The sequence below is a fragment of the Aquarana catesbeiana genome, linkage group LG11 (genome assembly GCF_042186555.1).
Source record: "Aquarana catesbeiana isolate 2022-GZ linkage group LG11, ASM4218655v1, whole genome shotgun sequence".
Lineage (NCBI taxonomy): Eukaryota > Metazoa > Chordata > Amphibia > Anura > Ranidae > Aquarana > Aquarana catesbeiana.
The window spans coordinates 235,023,170-235,045,130 of record NC_133334.1 but is presented as its reverse complement, the minus strand read 5'-3'; the positions used below and the strand labels follow the sequence as shown (position 1 = coordinate 235,045,130).

The 21,961-nt window shown below is 44.3% G+C and overlaps 1 protein-coding gene across 1 annotated transcript; it reads left to right on the top strand.

Annotated features, from left to right (window-relative positions):
* The first annotated feature begins 418 nt into the window (after positions 1–418).
* HERPUD1 (homocysteine inducible ER protein with ubiquitin like domain 1) lies at positions 419–20,977 on the top strand. Its single transcript, XM_073605529.1, has 8 exons — positions 419–692; positions 11,368–11,445; positions 11,557–11,601; positions 13,181–13,290; positions 13,391–13,492; positions 16,447–16,785; positions 18,816–18,927; positions 20,364–20,977. The coding sequence occupies exons 1-8, from the start codon at positions 558–560 to the stop codon at positions 20,508–20,510; spliced, it is 1,068 nt and encodes a 355-aa protein (XP_073461630.1). The 5' UTR covers positions 419–557; the 3' UTR covers positions 20,511–20,977.
* The last annotated feature ends 984 nt before the right edge of the window (positions 20,978–21,961 follow it).

Below are 21,961 nucleotides of genomic sequence, written 5' to 3'. Positions count from 1 at the left end.
AGGGTCACCAGGATAAATAGATGAATAGAGAGGGTCACCAGGATAAATAGATGAATAGAGAGGGTCACCAGGATAAATAGAGAGGGGGAATCTCCCAAATGGGGACACCGATTAGCAATGAAAACCTGGCAGATGTTTTAATCCCTCTCTACTGTATCTAAAACTTAAAAAAATGCATTTCATTCTACTGTAATGTGTAATGGAAACTGAAATTCTAATGATAGTCACACATTTTATTTTTTCTGACTCCACTGTAGCTGATAGGAGTAGGACTATCCCCCTCCGACCAGCAGCACTGCGCATGCGCGCCTCTCCAGCCAGCACACTCCGTCCGAAATTTTCCTCTCTCAGCGGATTGCATCAGCCTGGCCCCGCCCATCGTCAACACCGCTTCAGCTCATTGGTACACGTGTGGACCGGGCCGCCCCGTCTCACCAATAGCAGCGAGCCACACGGTGTTTTGGTAACAGGAGCGGACTATAAGTGGCGGAGAGCGGCGGCCGCGCGGTTATAGTCTGTACACACAGAGGTGACTGGCGTGTCCGGGACATACAAACATGGCGGACGGAGAAGTGACTTTGGTGATCCGAAGCCCCAGCCTGAAGCAGGAGGAGAGGGAGGTGAAGGCGCCCCGGGGCTGCTCGGTGTGGGAGCTGAAGAGCCAGCTGAGGAGGGAGCTGCCCGGAGAGCCGGTGAGTGCAGGACAGGGGAGGGGCTTGTGTCCTATGACATCATCACTGGTCAGTCAGCTGGACTACAAGTCACAGCAGGAGGATCAAAGATGACCTGTCGCCGTGCCCAGCAGTCTGTAGCGGTGCAGGCCTGTCGGGGGTTGTGTGAGGTGACCAGGGTTAGAGGTCAGTCTTCACATGAGGGTCAGAGGTCAGTCTTCACATGAGGGTCAGAGGTCAGTCTTCACATGAGGGTCAGAGGTCAGTCTTCACATGAGGGTCAGAGGTCAGTCTTCACATGAGGGTCAGAGGTCAGTCTTCACATGAGGGTCAGAGGTCAGTCTTCACATGAGGGTCAGAGGTCAGTCTTCACATGAGGGTCAGAGGTCAGTCTTCACATGAGGGTCAGTCTTCTGCAGTGTGCCCGTTCATGCATGTTGCGTGTTTATCACATGATGCGTATAGGACAGCTCCTTCACTTGGACGGACAGCGCTGCATGCAACAAATGCACCTTTTGCAGCGTAGAGCGTCTATTTTTTTGTCACATTCTGGCTGCCTATAGGAATGCATGGCGCCACGACTCGCGTTTTAGGTCGCATTATTTCTCAATGGAACTCCTGAAGCGAGGGAGCAGCTGCTTATTATACCGCATGTTTTCTGTGGGACATTTTTGCGTCACAATGCAAAATATGCACCACAAATGTGCCGCAGAAGCCTTGCTCCAAGTGTGAACGAGGCCTTTCACATGCAATTACGCACCAAGTAGGTGGCGCAAATACCACAGATGTGCCGTAAATGCGCCCCCAAAAGGGGTGCCTCAAATGTACACCACATTTGTGCCGCGGAAGCCTCATTAAAGTGTGAACGGGGCCTTTTACACGCGCCGAAGGTATGTGCCGCAGGTGCGCGCCGCAGATGTGTACCGCAGATTTCTTTCATTTTGAAATAAACCAGATTCTACATCAGTGTGCGGTCATCCAATCTTCATCTCTCCTATCTTACAGTATGAGATGGACCAGCACCTGATCCTTTGGAGCAGAATGATTGTGGGGGACCCACCTAGAGCCGTGCATAATGTTTGGACTAAGATGAGGGTCGCCTGTACAGTCCCCTCCGTATTATACAATCAGGCAGCCCCTCGTACTACGTATGTTGGTAGATGTAAAGAAAATCACACAATCAGATTGTAAGAGGTATGGAAACCCTAGTAGGATCATATGATCGGAATTGGAGCAATCACTATCCTCTGTTATGGCAACTTGTTTGCTGCAAGACATTCTGTGAGTGCAGCCTGAGCTCAGACAGGACCTTTAACCTCTGACCCGCTACTGCAGCCAATCCTAAGGGTCAGTATAAACCATGTGATCTCCTCCTTTAGAGCTATCACCAATAATGTAAGGGCCTGCCTCCAATACAAATTGATTGGGTGGTTTAGGTAGGTCCTCACATGCCGCTGCTTTGATTCCCGTGTGAAAGCCCCGAGGGCTTCCACACTGGAGCGGTGCGCTAGCAGGACGGGAAAAAAAGTCCTGTTAGCAGCATCTTCGGAGCGGAGTGTATACCGCTCCTTCACCACTCCTGCCCTTGGAAATCAATGGGACAGCGCAGCTTTACCGCCGGCAAAGCGCCTCTGCAGAGGAGCTTTGCGGTGGTTTTTAACCATTTCTCGGTCACCAGCGGGGGGTAAAACCGCCCCGCTAGCGGCCGTATACCGACGGTAAAGCGCCACTTACAATAGCAGCGCTTTACAGCCGACGCCGCCCCAGTGTGAAAGGGCCCTAAAGGCGATTGTACAGTGTATGGCTAGCTTAGGCGCACTATACAATCTGATTGTAACAATCTCTTTTAGATCTATCAGCTGTGTAGTGGTCTCCAAACTTTCTAAACTAAGGGCCAGTGTACTGTCCTTCAGACTTTAAGGGGAGGGGCCAGACTGTGGCCAATGGGAGCAGAAGATGTCCTGGCATCAGGGGGAGTAAACAGTGCTTCAGGATTGGTGATCAAGATCAGTAAGAGAAAGAATAGTGCCCCATCATTGGTGTGAGTGGCAGGATTTATGCGGCACAGTTGGTGTCAGCGGGAGGAATAGTGCCCCAAGGGCCACAGTTTAATAAATCCTCCGGACCTATGACATAGTTTTGGTAAATCTGAAGTTGCTTGTATGGTCAGATTGTACTCACACAGTTGCCATGTGCAGTGCCCGGGCATGATTGTTTGCCCTCCCCCGGTGTCCTGGACCCAAGCCCCAAGCCAGGAAGACACGGACCTGCAGCAGTAAAGCCCCCATGTGAATGAGCCCTTAGATTCAGCAAGTGTCAGCAACTAAGTTTGTTTAATAAAAATCTGTCAACTTTCAGGATTTGCTGGAACGTCCGCTAATGTAGATATAGAATGGATCGGCCCGTCATTTGTAAGACTGCACACTGGGCTTTCTGGTACTTGTAGTTCAGTAGCAACTGACCCAGATGGTGAAATGTCACTGTTGTGTAATTAATGTAAACTAGACCGTTAATCGGCTAAGACTGGCAGAGATTGCGATGGGAGGTTCATTGTCAGGTTATCCCAGTCTGATATATATAGCTATGGTAATTAGGTGCATTTACTTCTCATACCATTCATTAACACGGTTCCATCACTTACTTAACCAGCAATTATCTGTGCCTGATCAGGGACAAAGTGCCATCTAATGTAATTCCCCTGGCTAAGGAGCTGAAGACTGTCATCACCAAATTCTATTTTAAGTTGGAAGTTCTAAATCCGTACATATGTATGGAATGGAAGAGCGGGGATTTGTCTGTCATTTTGTTTTTAATGAACCATTCTAGTGCAATCCAGGAAGACATTACCGTAAAGTGGTTGTAAACTCCAAAAAGACAAAACAAAAAACATGCAAGACAAAGGCATAATGAGCTAGTATGCATCGCATACTAGCTCATTATGAAATACTTACCCAAGATTGAAGCTATTGCAGCAGTTCTTGTACACCACTTGGGCTGGGGACATGTCTGCCGAAGTTAGTTATTTTCGGTTCCGCAGGCTCCGGCGCTTTGATTGGCCGGAGCCGCGATGACGTCACTCCTGCGCATGCGCGCGGGAGCCGCTGGTCAATGGACAACTCCTGAAGAAAGGGCACGAGCTGTCTGTTTCTTTAGTGCGCTTGTGCCGATGACGTCGGCACATGCAGATACAGTGAATATTTCCTAAACTGTGCAAGTTTAGGAAATATTCACGGTACTTACAGGTAAGCCTTATTATAGGATTACATGTAAGTAAAAGTGGTGTAACAGGGTATACAACCAGTTTAAAGAAGAACTGCAGGAAAAATCACAGCACCACTCCGATTGTAAATGCTGAAGGTTTTTTACCTTCATGCATTCTATGCATGAAGGTAAAAAACCTGTGTCCAGCAGCCCCCCAATACTTACCTGAGCCCCCTCTCAATCCAGCAATGTCCAGGAGAGCCTTGTCTCTCTGGGGAATTGCACTCTTGATTGGCTTTTGGCAGCAGCCATTGGCTCCCGCTGCTGTCAGTCAGTGAGCCAGTCAGGAGATGGAGGGGGCAGGGCCAAGCTGTCCTTGTTTGATTGGACACACACGCAGCAGCTCGGGTGCCCCCATAGCTTGCTGTGGGGGCATTCTGCAGGAGGGAGGAGTCAGGGGCGCAGGAGAGGGACCCAAGAAGAGGGGGTTCTGGGCTGCTCTGTGCAAAATCACTACATAGAGGAGGTAAGTGTAACCTGTTTTTTTTTAAATAAAAAAAGAGACTTTAGTATTACTTTAACTCCTCGTTTTTGTCTAGGAGGGAGGAGAGCCCGGAGGTATATTTACTTAATCCTCTGAGCGCAAGAATGCTGCTCCTGACACCTCCCCCGCATGCTCGTGGTCTTGTGCATGGACTGTTCCTGGCATCATCATGCCCATAGACCAGCTCTGGACGTGAAGAGGGCAGGAACAGTCCACTGCTGGATGTGGGGGAGCGCTGTTTTCCGGAGCATCGGATAAGTAAAACTTTTCCTTGCATCGCTGAACAAAACGAGCAGTTAACCCATGCATGGTAACTTAAACATTTTGCCTGGAGTTCCTCTTTAAAAGTTTCTGGAAACCCTAAAAACTTTAAGGCTTCATGTATATGGGATTTAGACGATCTGCATTCAGTATATGAACAGCTATTGTACAGACATTCATTACTACTGTATGCTGCAGCTGTGTCTCCGGGGTGCAGAAATAACCCCACAATTTGGGTCGTACGTCTTCTTGCACCTGTGTGCAATGAGGTCATAAATGTGTTTCCTCTTTTTGAAATGGTTCATTGGCTTTCATTGTTCATACGTGGCAAATGTTTTGTAACTTCAGTTCCGCCTTGTGTCTGATAACCCATAAAGCTGCTATTATATCAAAGTGGACGCTGTCAGCAGATTGGTGGGTGTGTGAGGACGGGGACGGCCTTTGATTGATCCTTGGTAGTAAAGTACTTGGAGTGTAAACAGTCCCACCAACTGCAGGCACCACCAATGGCTGTCAGGCTTATGATTGTTGCTAGGGTGGGGGATCAATACTGATCATCAGGGCAGAGATTCCAATCTTCCTGATCAGAAGCACCTGGCTGGTTTGGAACTTTTTATAGACTCGGGCTGTCTATGCCAGACATTGCATGCGATTTGCATTGCTGTGCATATCACATGCAATGTCTGTGCGATGTGAATTCAGCCATAAAAACTGTATGGCTGAAATTGCATTTGCACCAAAATGGTGCAGGACCCTTTTTTTGGTCCGCACTGAAATCGGATTACATTAGTGTTTACACCCATGCGATCCAATTCCTGTACGATTTCACAGTTCGCACTGCAATCTGCGAACCGATTTGGGGGTGTCATTTACAACTTTACATTGACACCCACAGCGGTTCGCAGATGTCAGTGTGAACTGCCTGCGATTCAGGTGAGATGTGGGAACCCGCACACTGCGCTCAGGAATCGCAGGGTTTGCCGCATCGCACCAATGTGAACCAAGATTGTTACCTGACAGCTGACAATGGCCAGTTCATGCTTTTGCACACTTTAATCGAGTGTTTGAACACTTAACAGTGGGGTTGTGAAGAGATGTCATAACCAGCAGATCATTTGCATCGTTGCATTTGTCACACAAAGGTGTTTGCAGCTATTTTGACTCCATGTAGCCCTTAGCTGATCATTTCCTTTTTAAAGGGAAGTATCTTAAACCACATATACCAGTCAGCAGAGGGGAGATAAAACTGCGTCACTTCCCCATGACTGAGACATCTTACTGTCTGTAATTCTCAAGGAGACGTCTTCTAGTGGGGCAGTATAAAGTGCAGCCCTGCAAGGACTCAAAGTCTGATGGTGGAATATTCAGTGACTTTTGGTCTACAATGTAAATTGCAGGCATACTTCCACACCCGGAATAAACACTGTGTACACTGCTAGTTACGTAAACATGTATAAAGCTATATATGCTGCATTCAGGTTGGCACACATGCACAGCTTTACACAAGTAGCAGTATAAACCCCCATACAGCTGAAGATTACTAAGGGCAGCTTTGCATCCCAGGTGGCAAAATGCATGCAAGTTACGTTGTATGCCCAAAAATGGCCTGCACGGGTCCAGAGTTTACAGCAGAGGTCTCTAAATAAAGGGCAGTTTACTGTCTTTCAGGCTTTAGAGGGGTCGGACTGTGGCCAATGGGATTAGAAAATTCCCTAATGTTATTGGGAGTAAACAATGCACCATTATTCGCTATAGTGGGAGAAATGGTGCCCCATTGTTGGTTTAAGTTGAAGTATTAGTGCCCCAAGGGCTGAAAAAAGGCACAGAGGGCCACATCTGGCCCCCGGGCCACAGTTTGCAGACCACTGGTTTAGAGAAACTATCTAGTCTGAAGGTTATCTTCAGGCTAGAAATCAACATCAACTGTAATCCTATGAAAACCTGAATAGATCATTGAAAACTCCTGTGTTTAGATTATAGCCATTCATTAATCTTCTCATAAGGCTCGATTCACATCCTATGCATGTTGCTTTTGAGCGTTCTTGCAGTGATTTTTGCTTTGCTCAGCCAGCTCCCCACTGCGCATGCGCGCAGCATGCTGCACTTTCCAATTGGCCTGGTGGAGGAAGGAGGAGGGGGGCTGAACTTCCTAGGGACAGCACCGCCGAGCAGTCTCCCAGAAGTGGGGAAGGGTACCGGTCAGGTGGCGCCCCCCCCCCCCCCCCCCCCCCCCTGAAAGGTGCCAAATGTGGAACCGGAGGGGGGGAGGAAGCCGATAAGAGGAGGTTCCACTTTTGGGGGGAGCTCTGCTTTAAGGTTGTTGTAAAGGCAGAAGGTTATTATCTTATTGCTCTGTGCACAAAACAGAGCAGGTATGACATATTTGTTCTTTTTAACCAAAAAAAACAAAGACTTTAGTATCACTTTAATAATGTCATTGCTCTTGGAATAGAAATGTAACACTTTTGCTGCCAAAGCCATTTTTGTGTTTTTTGCACACATTTAAAAAAAAAAAAATTAGGCCTGAAGATTAGTTGAAACCCCCAAATGTATTTCTAAGAAAATAAAATGGTGGTGGTTTCAAATTGTATGTCGCCCAATAATGGCAAAGGGCACTTCATTAGCTTTTTTTCCCCCAGCCACAGAAGTTTGGGGGGGGGGTGGGGAGTGACTGCCGTTCCTGGAAGTGATGAAATACATGTCACTTCCATGTTCATTCTAGCTAGGGGAGATCAGTTAAATGTTCCCTGGTCTCTTGTTATGGGTGGGGGGTGCACACTTACCGGGGGTCTGTGGAAGCGATTGGATGGCTGTACATCTGCCCAGTTGCTTCCACCTGACAGTAGACAGCCGCTGTCATCTTTCATCAGCAGGAAATCTTTCCTTTGAAATTTTTTTTATTTTAAGCTCCAACTCCTGTTGACCAGATGAAGACAATGTGTGTGTGTAGAGTAATCAGACCCATTAGAGTGTGCTAACAGAACAGAGGGGAGTCAAAGAAAGGAGACTTCAACTACTATGTGTTATCCCTGACCTGACGGGTGTTACGAAGTGGAAAATAACTTTGCATACAAGTACTTATTGCTGTAAGTTGTAGGCCAGATGCATCCTGTTCAGAACCTGTATTTCCAGCGATGAGGCGAATACATGTGTGCAGGAAGCTGAGGTATGCAAATAGAGAGCACAGTGCAGATTGTTTATTATATCGATAAATCCTGAGAACATACTTCAGTGACACCACAACAGTATGTGTACATTCCCCATAGACACTCCTATTTCAGCTGTTTTTATGATGCTAAACTAAATACTGGAGAAGCAGTCATAAAACAAACCTAAGGGCAATGACACCCATACAAACATGTATCTTCCCAAACACAAATATATTTTATTTTGCAAACGTGTGTCACCGTGTTCTGTTTCTGTATGTTCAACATATTAACACAATTTGTTTGTCTGATTTTACATTTTGTTCAGTTGAGACATTTACATTTTGAATTTTTAAAACTGGAGAGACCTTTTAGTATTGAAACAGGATAAAGTGGTCTGAAAAGAAAAGATAATATTTACTAGACTTTTTAAACAGGAAATTTGTAATGGAAGCTCACCTCTGAAAACGCGGGATGCCTGGCTGTCATTGGGGATCATCTCTCATTTCCTGTTCCTGTGACCTCAATACAAGGAATGGGGGAAGTGGTTGCCATCAGGATAGGAAAGCACAGACAGCAATAAAAAGATAGAAGTTCCTTTCCCTACTGAAAAAAATTGCTCTTGTTTCTGTCCCAAATAGAAACATTTCCCATCACTTTCTGTCTTTGCACACAGTAGGCACCAATCAGTAATTTTTAGGACTTTTAACACTTCCTCTGTCTTCTAAAAATGTTTGTGTCTCCAAAAAAGGAAATTTCCTTTAATGCTTTCTTAACCCTTACATATAGGGTTGCACTGATACTGGTATTGGTGCCCATACTAAGCATTTGCATGAGTATCGGTACCTGTGCAAATGCACCGATACTAGAAACCGATACCTTCAGGTTCTGTTTTTTCATCTGTCAGCGGGATTCCCCGCTGACAGATGAAATGTATACAAAATAATGCAGGCAATTATTAGTTAAGGAGGAGACGCGACGGCCCGCTCAACAACCAATGACGTTTCAGCTGTCAGTGGGCACGCCCACCCCCCCACCCCACTCTAAACAAAAACCCCACCTCTCCACCCTAAACAAACCCCCCCCTCCCTACCTCTCCACCCTAAAGAACCCCCCTCCCCGCCTCTCTACCCTAAACAATAACCCCCTTGCTGCCTATCTCGGTCAGTTCAGCCATGGTCTGAGGGCCGGCAAGCGAAAGGGGGCCTTCCAAATTATTACTGTGCTGCTCTGAGTCTGCCAACCGTGCCATCCCAAGTGTGCCGTGTGTTGGGGCCCTGTTTATCCCTTGTAATAGCAATAATATTGATCAAAAAAAAAAAAGTTAAAGGTACAGTGTTTAAAAAAAAAAAAAAGTAAAAATTGGTATCCGCGAATACTTGAGGAAAAGTATCGGTCATCTTACTCGTTCTTAAACTGGTATCGGTGCAACCCTACTTGCATGTACCCAGTGAAGTGACTGGCCTCAGGTGATGGAGATGAAACAAATCCTCCAAGTTGTACCTGTTTATTTGCAGCAATTTGTCCTGTGCATCCTTTTAAAACTCAGAGATTAAAAAGATTTTTCAGTCTCACAAAGCAGGGGTTGGGGGCTGCAGATACAAAATGTACGAGAGCTCTGCTTTGAGGATAGGGGCGCACCCCCTTGCACACAGGAACAGAGCTGAGGCTGTCAATTGGCTGGAGGTCCCTCCCCTGTCACCATTTTTCTTTTGGTGACAGGAAAAATTGTTAGAAGTGATTCATGCTGATAGCAGAGGAGCAAAGCAGCAGACAGAAATGACACTTTGGGGTTTATTTACTAAAGGCAAATCCACTTTGCACTACAAGTGTGCTGCAAGTTCAATTGGAAGTGCAGTCGCTGCAGATCTGAGGGGAAGCTCTGCTGATTTTATCATCCAATCATGTGCAAGCTAAAATGCTGTTTTTTATTTTCCTTGAATGTCCCCCTCAGATCTACAGTGACTGCACTTCCAAGTGCACTTGCAAAGTGCAAAGTAGATTTTCCTTTGGTAAATAACCCCCTTAGTGCTCTTAGTGCACACTATAGAAAGATATGCATTCTTCATATTTCATGTCTGTGGTTTACAATCACTTTAAACGTTTCCTGTCATAACAAGAAATGAGGGGATATCTCCCCAATAGGACATGGATGGGAATAATAACAAGGCAGAGACTCTACCCTTATCCACTCTATTCAAAACAACTTAAAAATAGTTGTGTCCTGCGCTGTGCTTTAGGCCTCATGTACACGGGTGTCACTATTTTAGGATATAAAATGTAGGATCATGCTGGCAGAAAGATTCTGCGTTTTTAGGCCTCATGTACAACTGCTGCTGCTGGTAAACGGATGTTTAGGAACAGTTAGCCATTTTTTTCAACTACTCCTGAACTCTCCTCTGTTGTCTTATCAGTACATGTACACAGGGGCGTTTTGGAACTCAAAACAATGGGCTCAGAAGCTGAGTTTAGAGGCATTTCAAGCGGCAACCGATTCCAAACGCGGTAACTTGTATTTAGACGCGTTTCGTTTACAGGAGTTTTTTTATTTTTGGCTAATTTAAATTTTTTTTTTTTTTTTTTTTAAACGTGGGTTACTATCTTTCAAGTTAAATCGTTCAGAAGAGGTTGTTAAACATCCCATGTACATGAAGCCTTAGCCGTCTTTGTGTATGTAAGGCAGGCCATAGATGTGATTTTTCTTTCCTGCAGCCATCAATTTCCCCATCAATGCAGTCAGTGTTTATGGGGAAATTTCTCCCACAGAGCTATTGTGTTCTCCAAGCAGGAGGCACAGAGAGCCGTCCCTGCCGGGAGAACAGTGATTATTGCTAGCAGCTATAGCATGTAAAAATCCAACATGCTGGTTGTACCCAAGTCAATCAACGGATCAACTTGGGTACAATCAGCCTGCCCATAGATGGTTCAAATCTTGTCCGATCCAACCTGAACCAGCTGCAAATTGAACCTTCTATGTTCGGCTTTACACAAAGGCCTGTGTCACCTAGCATGCTGGGATCCAGTCAGCTGGTGATGCCCAATATGCAACATTATGTGCATGTGAATAGTACACAAATGTTTACATGCCTATGGTGTAAATAATGCTAACATTTACGGCCCTGGGTGTTGTGGTGTCATTTTTCCTTTTCCTTTTCTTTCTTTTTCTTTTTTTTTTCTTTTTTTTTTTTTTTTTTTTTAGTTTTTATGCAGCTGAATTGTGTGAATGAGTCCGTAGACAATATATACTGTTGTGTACAGGTCTGTAGAAAACTGTATGTTTTACTCTGTACACAGTGATTTTAACACATAAATAAGCCCTTTAACATTGCTTTGTCAGTAATCTCTCTGCTCAGCTAAAACATTTTGAAAGGCAAAATGTATCTTTGGTTTTGTGAGGTTGCAGTGGTCTGAATTTGGTGATGATCTAGTTAACTGCTATGTGTCATGTACAGATGTTCTCCCCTCTGCCAGGCCTCCCATTTGCACATTCCTCAATATAGAAGCCTTCTGGAACTTGACTGATTTCATGCTTTTTGTTTTGCAGATGGAACAAGACCAAAGGCTGATCTACTCAGGAAAACTACTCCCTGACCATCTGAAGCTCAATGAGGTCCTTTCCAAGGTAAATATTCCAGCACAGCTTATTGTTAATCATTAAATAAACAGCGTTTTGTGATAAGTATTGCTGGTATTTGACGTGCGCTTTAATGTGAACCTATTTTTTGCATTCCAGGAGAACAGACATGTGTTGCACCTTGTGTTCTCTATGAGGAGCCAGGTATGTTTTTCTGGACCACGGCAGTACCAGTCACATAGATTTAGAACATGAATGCTTTGTTTCATCTACAGGGAGCAGTGTGTATAGGGAGGGTTGAAGGTCATGCTGTTCTAGTACTTCCCTCATATTGTTCCTGTTTACTGTGCAGAGTGCAGGCAGCATTCTGCAAGCCAGACATGCTAGTAATATATTATAATGTTCTGTAAACATTTCCTCTGTGTACACAGTGGCATTTGTTTTGGAAGATTTAGTGCTTTATTCTTTAACGCTAGCCATTGATTTGGATTTTTCCATCAGCCAGCAAGCCAATTAAAAAAAAAAAATGGATTACTGCATCTACACATAAAAGATAAATGAAGGAATCCTCCCTGTTGTATTCTGACAGTGGTCTTCCTCTGCTATCAGAATACAATGATTCTGAGGCTGCCAAACAAGTTGCTAAGGCCTGTGCTAGTAATTCACACTGGAAAAAAATATGATTGTAGGTCCAGTTCACTTCTGGTTTGTTCACTGTTGGCAGTCAAGCCCTGATGAAGAGGGCATTCTTGGACCCTAGGAACGTGTTGGCTACATTTTGGATTGTACCCCTGACTTTTAATGGAATAAAGTTGTATCTGGACTTCTTAGCAGTGGTGAGGCGCTTCTAATTCAATACTTGTTAGAATACACTGATTAGTGCTGCAACCCATTGGCTGCATGCGCTAATTGAACACAAATTTTCCAGCACTACCATTTGAGAGGAGTTCAACATTAAGTCGACTCTACATGAACATGACAAGTCACTTTGAAAATCGCCATTGGACCTGCCGGCTTTTGATTCTTTCTATGGATAGCTTAACCAACCTCTCTCAAACTCTTCACCCCCGGAGTAACCTTGAAATCATTCTCAACTCTTGGGGGGGGGGGGGGGGACCTCTGCTAAAACTCTATCTATTGAGGGTCAGAAGAAAAGTGCCCCATTCAGTAGTGGTCATTCAGAGGAATACCCCCTTTAAAAACAGGGGGAAAAAAAGGTAATTGCTGTCATGCTGCTGCTCTGCGCAGTGGCTTTGGCTCCAAAACTATGTAGACAATATCAGATTGAAGGTCCATCATCCACAGTTCAAGGGACCCCTAACAACCTTTGGAGGAACCCTAGAGTTCCGTGTAACCTTTGTTGAGACTGGCTGCTCTAATTCACCTTCAGCCATTTTGTTTAAACATTCCTTGCAATGTGTCAAGTGGTGATGTCTTGCAGACCAACCTGGAGCCCCTGTGGCTTTATATAGTAAATCCAGTTGTGGTCTTTTGCTCAGTATGTGGTGGTGTCAAGGCCAAAGGTCTTGCGGTGGGATTGTCAAGGCCTCAGATATTACAGGAAGCCATTAAGTCTTGGCTTGGCTACACTTGTGCCCAGATTATGGACACTTAACCATTAAACTCTTGTTGGTACAAGTACTCATACTTTGCAAAAAGTTCTTGCTGTGCTGGGTTTGGAGTGTAAGATATGTATGAAAATGTGTTTAAGCTGTGTGCCAACAATGATTGTACAACACTGGGTGGTTCCTGTAACTAACTTACATGGATATCTTGTCTTTAGGCTGCAGAATACAAGCCACAGCCAGGCAGTACAACACAACCTGCTGCTTCTCAGGCAGATGGCGTTAGACAGCGGAATTCATTACCGAATGTACAAGAAAATACACCCAGGTATGAATGGCCACATACGTTTGACATTGCTAACATAATCCAGCAGTGTATTAACCATTATACATGTTGTATTGTGTACTGATCTATAATTCCCTTACAGGCCTCAAGCAGCAAATCCACCTCTCTCTCCCTACTCTATGTACAGCCCTCAGCAGATTCTGTGGTGGCAACAGATGTACGCCAGGCAGTACTACATGCAGTAGTAAGTTTCCTATTGCTAGATAACGTTAAACCACTTGTGGATGTAAAGCATGTCAACATATTCACCAATGAACACCTATGAGGCAAATCATTTTATATTGTACGCTGAATTGAGCAGCATATAGGCAGTCTGTGTAGTACTGATGTCACCCATATTTCAGGGCTCTGCTTGGGGTCACTCTGGGGTAGATTTTTTTTTTTTTTTTTTTTAATTTTCCTAAACACATAGACAATACAAACGTACAACAGCGGCTATTAACAGGGAAGGGACCCGCGCAGGGGTCACCAGGTATCCTTACATTACCAAAAACCAATAGAATATTTACGACTACCGTAGTATATCAACATCAATGGGCTGTCCTGACTCCAAGGGTGGGCTGATAATGAGCTAACTCACCTAAATTATCCTGCTATCAAGGATTGGTCTATTAGGATGTCAAGGAGAGCCATCATATATCAGAGAGGCCACCTAGTCTGCTGCAGCAGTAGAGGGTTCTGCTAACCACTTACTCCAGACTCTGTCGTGTTTTTTCGGGCAGCCTCTATGTATATAGGTGTCCCTGTAAAGGGGTATCACATTAACAAATGTTTTCCATAGACCTATAGAAGAGAGGAGTCTTTCGCTTCCAGCATAGGACAATGGATTTCCTGGCATAGAACAGCAGGAGACCCAACAAGGTTCTCTTAGCCACCCTGGGCACTAAGTTCTCCACCAGCCCCAGCAGGCATATGCTTGGGATGGAACGATAGATACTTAGTAGATCTTTCACCTCCGTAATGATTTGTGACCAGAAACCTGTATTTACTGGGCAGGACCAGAAGATGTGGAAGAAGTCACCAGGGGCATGGTCACAACGCCAGCATTCTGGGGAGAGAGAAGACCTCATCCTGTGCACCTGAGCGGGAGACTCTGGGGTAGATTTACTTAAACTGGTGCACTCAGAATCCTGGTGCAGCTGTGCATGGTAGCCAATTGGCCTCTAACTTCAGCTTGTTCAATTAGGTTTTAGCAATAAAACTTGGAAATTGGTTTCTATGTGGAGTTGCACCACATTTTGCACACTCCAGGTTTAGTAAATAACCCCCTCTTTGTCTTTTATATGTACTTGTTTTGTCTGGAGCGTGTTCACACCCTTTTTCTATTTTACGGCACTGCATTATATGGAGATACTTTATAAAATGTGAGATAATAAGTCACATACCACAGGAGGATCCATCCTCTGATACACCCATCTGTCTGTGAGTTAACAAGTGCAATTCAGCTGTTCCACTTGTACAGCTGGTGTTGCAGGCTTAACCATGTATATAAAAATATAGGAGAATTGGGGGACTTTAAGCCTGGGTTCACACTGATGCGAATTTAGAGCGGGTTTGATGTGTTTAGGAACAAACAGTCTAGCGCCTTGAGGCGATTCAGTTCGCATTTGCAGCGCTCTACAAATCTTTCATTCATTCAGTTTCGCAGGTCATGTAAAAAGCATAGTATTCCATGGCTTTGGTTTACATCTATGCGTTGCAAATTCCTATGGTGCAGTGCAAATTTTATCTTCATAGGCTTCAATTGAACTTGCAGTAAACTCGCAGCACACAGTTCACATCTCAGCAAATTGTTCACTGTCTGCCTCCTGAAAATCGTGATAAATTTGCACCTGTCCGCCTCAAAACGCAAGGCGAATTCGCACCTCACACAGGATGAAATTCACAGTACATCATCGCATATAGAAGCGGGGTAGGCTCTGCATCATTGTCCCAGCTTGATCTACATAAAACATGGCTACACCCTGAGATACCTCTGTCTTTTGCGACAAAATTGGCATGAATGTTGCCTGGGGCACTCATACATGCCCTGGGCGTCTGTATGGCCGGCAGTTAAAAGGCCGTCAAAGATCCTTGTGCAGGGCATTCAATAATTAACCATGTATATATTCATTGTGATATACTGCAGCTATGTGTAAACCAGAGAATATGTTAAAGGATAAATTTACCTTTGTAAAAAAAAGTAAAAAATACACCTTTTTGCAGGAAAAAAATGTGCATTTATTATTTTTTTAAATAGGGGCCTGCAAAGCTCTACACAATGACGGAAAGCAACAATGCACTACCTATGCTCAACAGCACCCTGGTAGTTCATTAAGAACTACAAGCCGTCAGTTGCAAAGGCTGTGTAGGTACTTGCAGTTCTGCTATTCACAGAACTCTGTGAATGAATGACAGTGTGTTGTTTTTTTTTTTTTTTTTTTTTTTTTTTTTTTACTGTGACAGCGGGTGCAGGGAGAAGATCCCTGGCCTGCTGTCACAACGGGATTGTGGGGGGGGGGGGCTGATGCAACAGTAACACGTTACATCCTGAATATGGGTGTAACATGTTACAAAAGGTGAACTTATCCTTTAAAAGACTTAAAGAACAACTTCACCTTTTGAAGTTGTCCTTTAATGAGACACACCCTTCCCGATCAAGTAACCTTACTGCTGACATAGACCTGACCAGCTCTTTATTATTCTGTGTATGTGCATTGTGGCCTGTTTGTTCCTGTCAATACTCTGAACAACCACTAGAACCACCATGAATAAGGTTATCTATTGAAATGACTGAGGCCATGGAACACATGTACATAACAAAGAGGAGCTGGCCGGGTCCATGTCAGCAGTAAGATCAGGGCTGAAGGAAGTTATACTCCCAGGCTGCCTGCATTCAGGGGGGTTGGGGGGCTTTTGAACCTTTTTTTTTATTATTATTACTACTACTACTGTTTCATGCATGCAAGTCCCACTTTTTTGCTTGAATATATTGATAATGCAGACTGTTTATTCACTGGCCATTAGTAGGATCATTAGTGGAATAACCTTCTGTTGCCAAGTGACAGATCCATTTATAATAATACGTTGTATATGACTGCTTAGAAACCTTCTGTATTGTGTACAGAACATATTAATAATAATTCTTATGTCCTCTAGCTATGCTGCAGCTGCTGCCACCACCACCTCTCCCTCTCAGAGAAGACAGGAACTTCCAGTTGTGCCCCCTGCTGCTCCAGACCCGCTTCCTCATCCTTTCCCTGCTGCCAACCAGGCTCCCAACCCTGACGTTCAAGCCCCTGTAAATCCTGTAGCCAATCAGAATTTGCGTATGAATGCACAAGGAGGAGTGGTGGAGGAAGAAGATGAGGTGAACAGAGACTGGTTGGACTGGGTGTACACCGCCGCACGCTTCTCAATCTTTCTCAGTATACTGTATTTCTACTCCAGCCTGAGCCGTTTCATGATGGTCCTTGGTGCCATGATTGTAATGTATCTGTAAGTGTCTTCTTTGATGTCTGTTCTTTATATGAAGGCATGCATTGAATTATTTCTTCTGAAGGCTCTAATTACATTTTTAATAGCTTAATTTATGACTAGAGGCAAAGCTCTTATTTTTTTTTCTTCTAATATTTGGATAGAGTGCTGAAGGGTTAGAACCTTTGTCCGTTAGGGATTGTCAATTTGGGGGTTATTTACTAAAGGAAAATTCACTTTGCACTGCAAGTGCACTTGAAAGTAAAGTCGCTGTAGATCCAAGGGGGACATGTAAGGAAATTAAAACACAGCATTTTAGCTTGCACATGATTGAATGATAAAAATTAGCAGAGCTTCCCCTCATTTCAGATCTACCCCTTAGATTTAGAGCGACTGCACTTGCAGTGCAAAGTGGATTTGCCTTTCGTAAATAACCCCCTCTGTGTACTGTTCGCCAATGTCACTGTGACTGAAGGTGAGGCTAAATACAAAAACAAAATGTTTTGGCTTTAGATATATTTTAATGTTTAGGTTTTCTTAGCTATGCTCCTTTTTTTTAACCAGATATAAGGCCCTTTCCTGGTTTGTATTGACTCTTTAAAACATGTTAGAAGTTAAGCTATAGGCTTTGTGGGGGTTGTGCAACCAGGTTTTCTAATTTGAAAAATAGAAGGTTGTTGGGATTTTATGGGTCACCAGTTTTTGCCCATAATTATTAGAGGTTGTAGACCCCGGTGAAAAAAACAAAAACCTGTAAGACAAAGGCATATTGAGCTAGTATACATCATATACTAGCCAATTATGAAATACTAACCTTAGAACAGAGCCCTCCCAGCGGTGCCCGCACACCGCTGAGACAGCTTCCATATTCCCCGGTTTTTCTTCGGGTTTACGGGCTCCAGCGCTTTGAATGGCCAGAGCCGCGATGACGTCACTCCTGTGCATGCGCGTGGGAGCCGCCGTTTACAGGACAGGCTCTGAAGGTCCGGCACGATAAGCCGTACCTTCAGAGCGCATGCGCAGATTACATCATCGGCTGCATGCACTGTGAATATCTCCTAAACAAGTTTAGGAGATACTCGCAGTACCTACAGGTTAAGCCTTACTATAGGCTTACCTGTAGGTACAAGTAAAAAATTTGAGTTTACTTCCTCTTTAATAACAATGTAGGTCCCAACATACACTCTTGAGGTATTGCTTTACATAATTTTGGGTTTACAGATTGAGGCACACAAAATGAAATGACTTGATTTTCAGGAGCTAAGGGTGTACTTATTTGCTGTGCTGTATTTTTTAAAGTGGAACTAATCTCACAGAAATACCTCCTCATTCCAGCTATGCAGTGGTTAAATAACTTACTGGCCGATGTTCTCTTCTCTCTGACTACTTCCAATGACTGGTTTTTCAGCCTTTTGGATTGGCCAGTTGGGAAATGACATCTTGTACATGTGCATAAGAATCCATCATTTTGGCACAGTTGAAATGTGCTGGCAATGCACACTGAGCTGTGCATGTGCAGCTCAGTGTGCATTTAATAGAAGACTGAGCAGGCAGGTATTATTGCAGAAGAGACATAGGGGGTATTTACTAAAGGCAAATCCACTGTGCACTCGCTGTAGATCTGAGACAGACATGCAAGGAACATAAAAAATAGCATTTTTGCTTGCACATGATTGGATGATAAAATCAGCAGAGATTCCCCTCCTTTCAGGTCTTCCCCTCAGATCTAGTGCACTTGTAGTGCAGAGTGGATTTGCCTTTAGTAAATCAACCCCAATGTATGTCTCTTCTGAAATAAAGAGCTGCTTGCTTGCAGTTTTTTATTAAGTTTAGTTTTGCTTTAGGTGTTGCCTTACTCTCTCTTCATGTGGCTGCTTGCCCTGTACAGTAGTTGCTGACAAGTCCTTCAAAGACTCCTGCAGTCTGTTTAGCTTTCAGGCTTTTTAAGGACAACATAGTTTTGTATCTTTGACATTTAATTTGTTTTTCCAATGCTTGTTAATTGTGAGAACCAAACTATGTTCTGTGCTAAACATTTGTTTTTATTTTAGGCACACAGCTGGATGGTTTCCATTTAGGCAAAGACAACCTCAAGAAGCTGCAGTTGCTCAGCCACAGGCTGCTGGAAATCAACAGGATCAAAACAACAACTTACAACAACAGGTGAGTTACTCAGGCTTGCCATATTTACATAGCATGACCCTGAGGACATGCTAAAAGCTTCAGTATTAATTGGGTTTGTAGGGATAGTGGGCCACTGGGATAAGTTATACTTACCTGCTCTCTGCAATGGTTTTGCACAGAGCAGCCCCGATCCTCCTCTTCTGGGGTCCCCCATTGATGCTTTAGGTTCCTTCTCTTTAGCTAGTGCCCCTATAGGAAGCTGCTTTCTATGGTGGCAATTTGGCTGCGTCCTTTGACACAGACAGTGCAGCTTGGCCCCACCCCCTCATCACAGAATTTGATCTGCCCAGTGTGGTGTGACAAAGCAGGGAGAGCTGCTGCTCTCGTGCACCGCACTGGATCGAGATCAGGTAAGTATAAGGGGGTGCTGGAGGGACACATGCAGCACAGAGGGCTGTTTACCTTAATGTAGTTTTCAGTTTCAGCCAGTGTGGTTGAAATGGATAGTTGTTGTAGCAGAACACTCTGGCTGCTGTATATGCTGTAATACAGCGCTGCAACTTGTGCTGTATACAGAAAGCTGTGCTGTGTTACCAGCGGCATCCTAAACACTTCCTTTGTGTGGCTGGGAAGAAACAGAGTTGTTCATGTGCCCCATATCAGCCATTCAGTAAGTGCCTTTATTTTTATCAGTGGATAAAAGGCTGTTGTGATTTAAGATAATTGGGAGCCATGCCATGTCTGTACCTATCCCCACTTTTGACTGCTGTAATGTCAAGGAGGTGATGTAGTCACACACCGCTTTTTTATTTAGTTTTTCCCCTCTCTAGTTATTTCAGATGGGTATTATTGTTTGAGACTTGGGACCATATAAACCATAAGACTATTATAGATAATGTTTTAGAATTGCAGAGAGTGCCTGGGCTTTTTGGTATCTTCAACCGGTACTGGATGAAGATGGGAACATTTTGTGGAGGATGGTTGGGACAGACTGTCTACCATTATCATTCCAGCCTCTTGTGTCTTATTAGATATAGGAATTTTTCTGGCTAAAGTATAACATTCACATTTTTGAGGGGTAAATGTGATTCCAAGGTCTTTTTCCCACTTCCAGAGGAGAAAGGGGAGTCAGTCTTCCCAAGGGTTATACAGACTTTTCACAATCCTGGAAGAGTGTTGCACAGAGGTCTTTTCTAAACACATTTTCTCTGATTATGTTAAGGGTCAGAGGATCTTAGGTTTGTTTTAGAGTGACATAATTGAAGGATAGAACACATCACACCCCTGTGCTCAAAAGGAGGGTCAACTGTGTGTCTTCCTCTATGAGAAGCCATTGCAGGTCTTTAGTAAAAAAATTATTTAAAGTTAGTGTTGTTTTCTAAAGTTGTGTTACTTATTAGGCTGTAAAGGGTGCTTTGCGGAGGTCCATAAAGACGTTTTAGAAATATTTACCATGTTTTCTGTCTTTTCAATAGGAAAATGGTCAAGTTGCGGAAGAAGCACTGAATGAGGCAGCAACCGCCACCCTTCAGGCACACTCATTCACGTCCACAGCCTGGGTCTTCTTCAAAACATTCTTTGCCTCTTTGATTCCTGAGGGCCCTCCAGCAGTGGTGCAATGAAGACCATTCATGAAGGACATTTTGGGTACAGATAATGGACTTGCAGCTGCATTTAATCGGTCTTCCATGGCCACAAGAACTGGCCCAGTTCAAAGAACTGACGCTTTATAGCTTTCTAGGAAGACTTTTTGTTGAGACCTGTTTCCTTCAGAAAGAATATTCTTTTCTACCAGTCCAAAGATGTATGTACAGTATGCACATGTGAGTGGGCATTCTCTGCTCATGGCATTTGATTCCTTGTGGAATGTCTGGGTAATTTACACTAATTGTAGTGTTAACGTTTACACATGTAACAACTTTAGCATACTGGCCAGTCTTGCTTTGATCTCTACCGGCTGTGGAGTAGATATATTACCGGACACAGTATGCTAATCTGCATTTCAAAAACTTCCTTGTGCTAACCCTTCACGCACAAATTCCTGCACTTTAGAGAATACTTTCAATAAACTGAGAAGCTTTGTATTGTCTTTGTTGTTTGATTATCTTTTCACAAATTAGTTTAGGAACAGTTGATGTTTTAGTCTCTGCTTTGTCCAGCACACTGGATGGTGAAGCATGTATCGTGTTTAGTTTTGCACTGGGGTCACACAGAAAACAGGATTTATCCCACTTACTGTGAAGATTAGGGCCCTAGGGACCCTGATAAAGATGTGCAATATTTAAAGCTGGAGTCCCGCAAAATTTTATTTTATTTTTTTTTTAAATCAGCAGCTACAAATACTGCAGCTGCTGACTTTTAAAAAAAGGACACTTACCTGTCCCAGGGTCCAGCGATGTCTGCACCCAAGGCCGAAACGTCCCTCGATCCTCGGATGCTGCTGCTGCCACCTTCGGTAAGGGAATCAGGAAATGAAACCTTGCGGCTTCACTTCCCGGTTCCCTACTGCGCATGCACGAGTCACGCTGCGCAATGTGAATGGTCCATGCGGTCTCTGGGACCGTGTGTGTCCCAGCAGACAGCGCGGGGGGACAGGAAGAGGCGTAGACTCCTGTGGGGGAGTCTATGTCCAGAAGTGGGTGCAAATACCTGAGACAGGTATCTGACCCCCCTCCCCCTGAAAGGTGCCAAATGTGACACCAGAGGGGGGGAGGGTTCCCGAAAAGCGGAAGTTTCATTTTTGTGTGGAACTCCGCTTTAAGGGTGAATTGCAAATGAAACCATACAGGGAGCGTAGTTCATTTTTTGTATGCTGGCATTGCTGTACCGCAGTGGTTCTCAACCTCAGTCCTCAAGTACCCCCAACAGGCCATGTTTACAGGTTTTCCTTTATTTTGCACAGGTGCTTTAAATCAGAGTCAATGGCTTGGTATTTTGGACAGCTATTTTTATCCAAGAGAAATTCCCAAAACGTGGCCTGTTGGTGGGTACTTGAGGACTGAGGTTGAGAACCACTGCTGTACTGTCCCAGTCAACCCAACTTGTGATATGGGGGGCCCATCTACTGCTGATG

What these genes read in the sequence shown, in the direction of transcription:
- HERPUD1 (XM_073605529.1), top strand. Translation starts at nt 558, where the DNA reads ATGGCGGACGGAGAAGTGACTTTGGTGATCCGAAGCCCCAGCCTGAAG. An exon ending in TGTTCTCTATGAGGAGCCAG is followed by an intron (nt 11,602 to 13,180) that starts GTATGTTTTTCT and finishes TCTTGTCTTTAG; the next exon opens with GCTGCAGAATACAAGCCACA. An exon ending in AGGCAGTACTACATGCAGTA is followed by an intron (nt 13,493 to 16,446) that starts GTAAGTTTCCTA and finishes TATGTCCTCTAG; the next exon opens with CTATGCTGCAGCTGCTGCCA.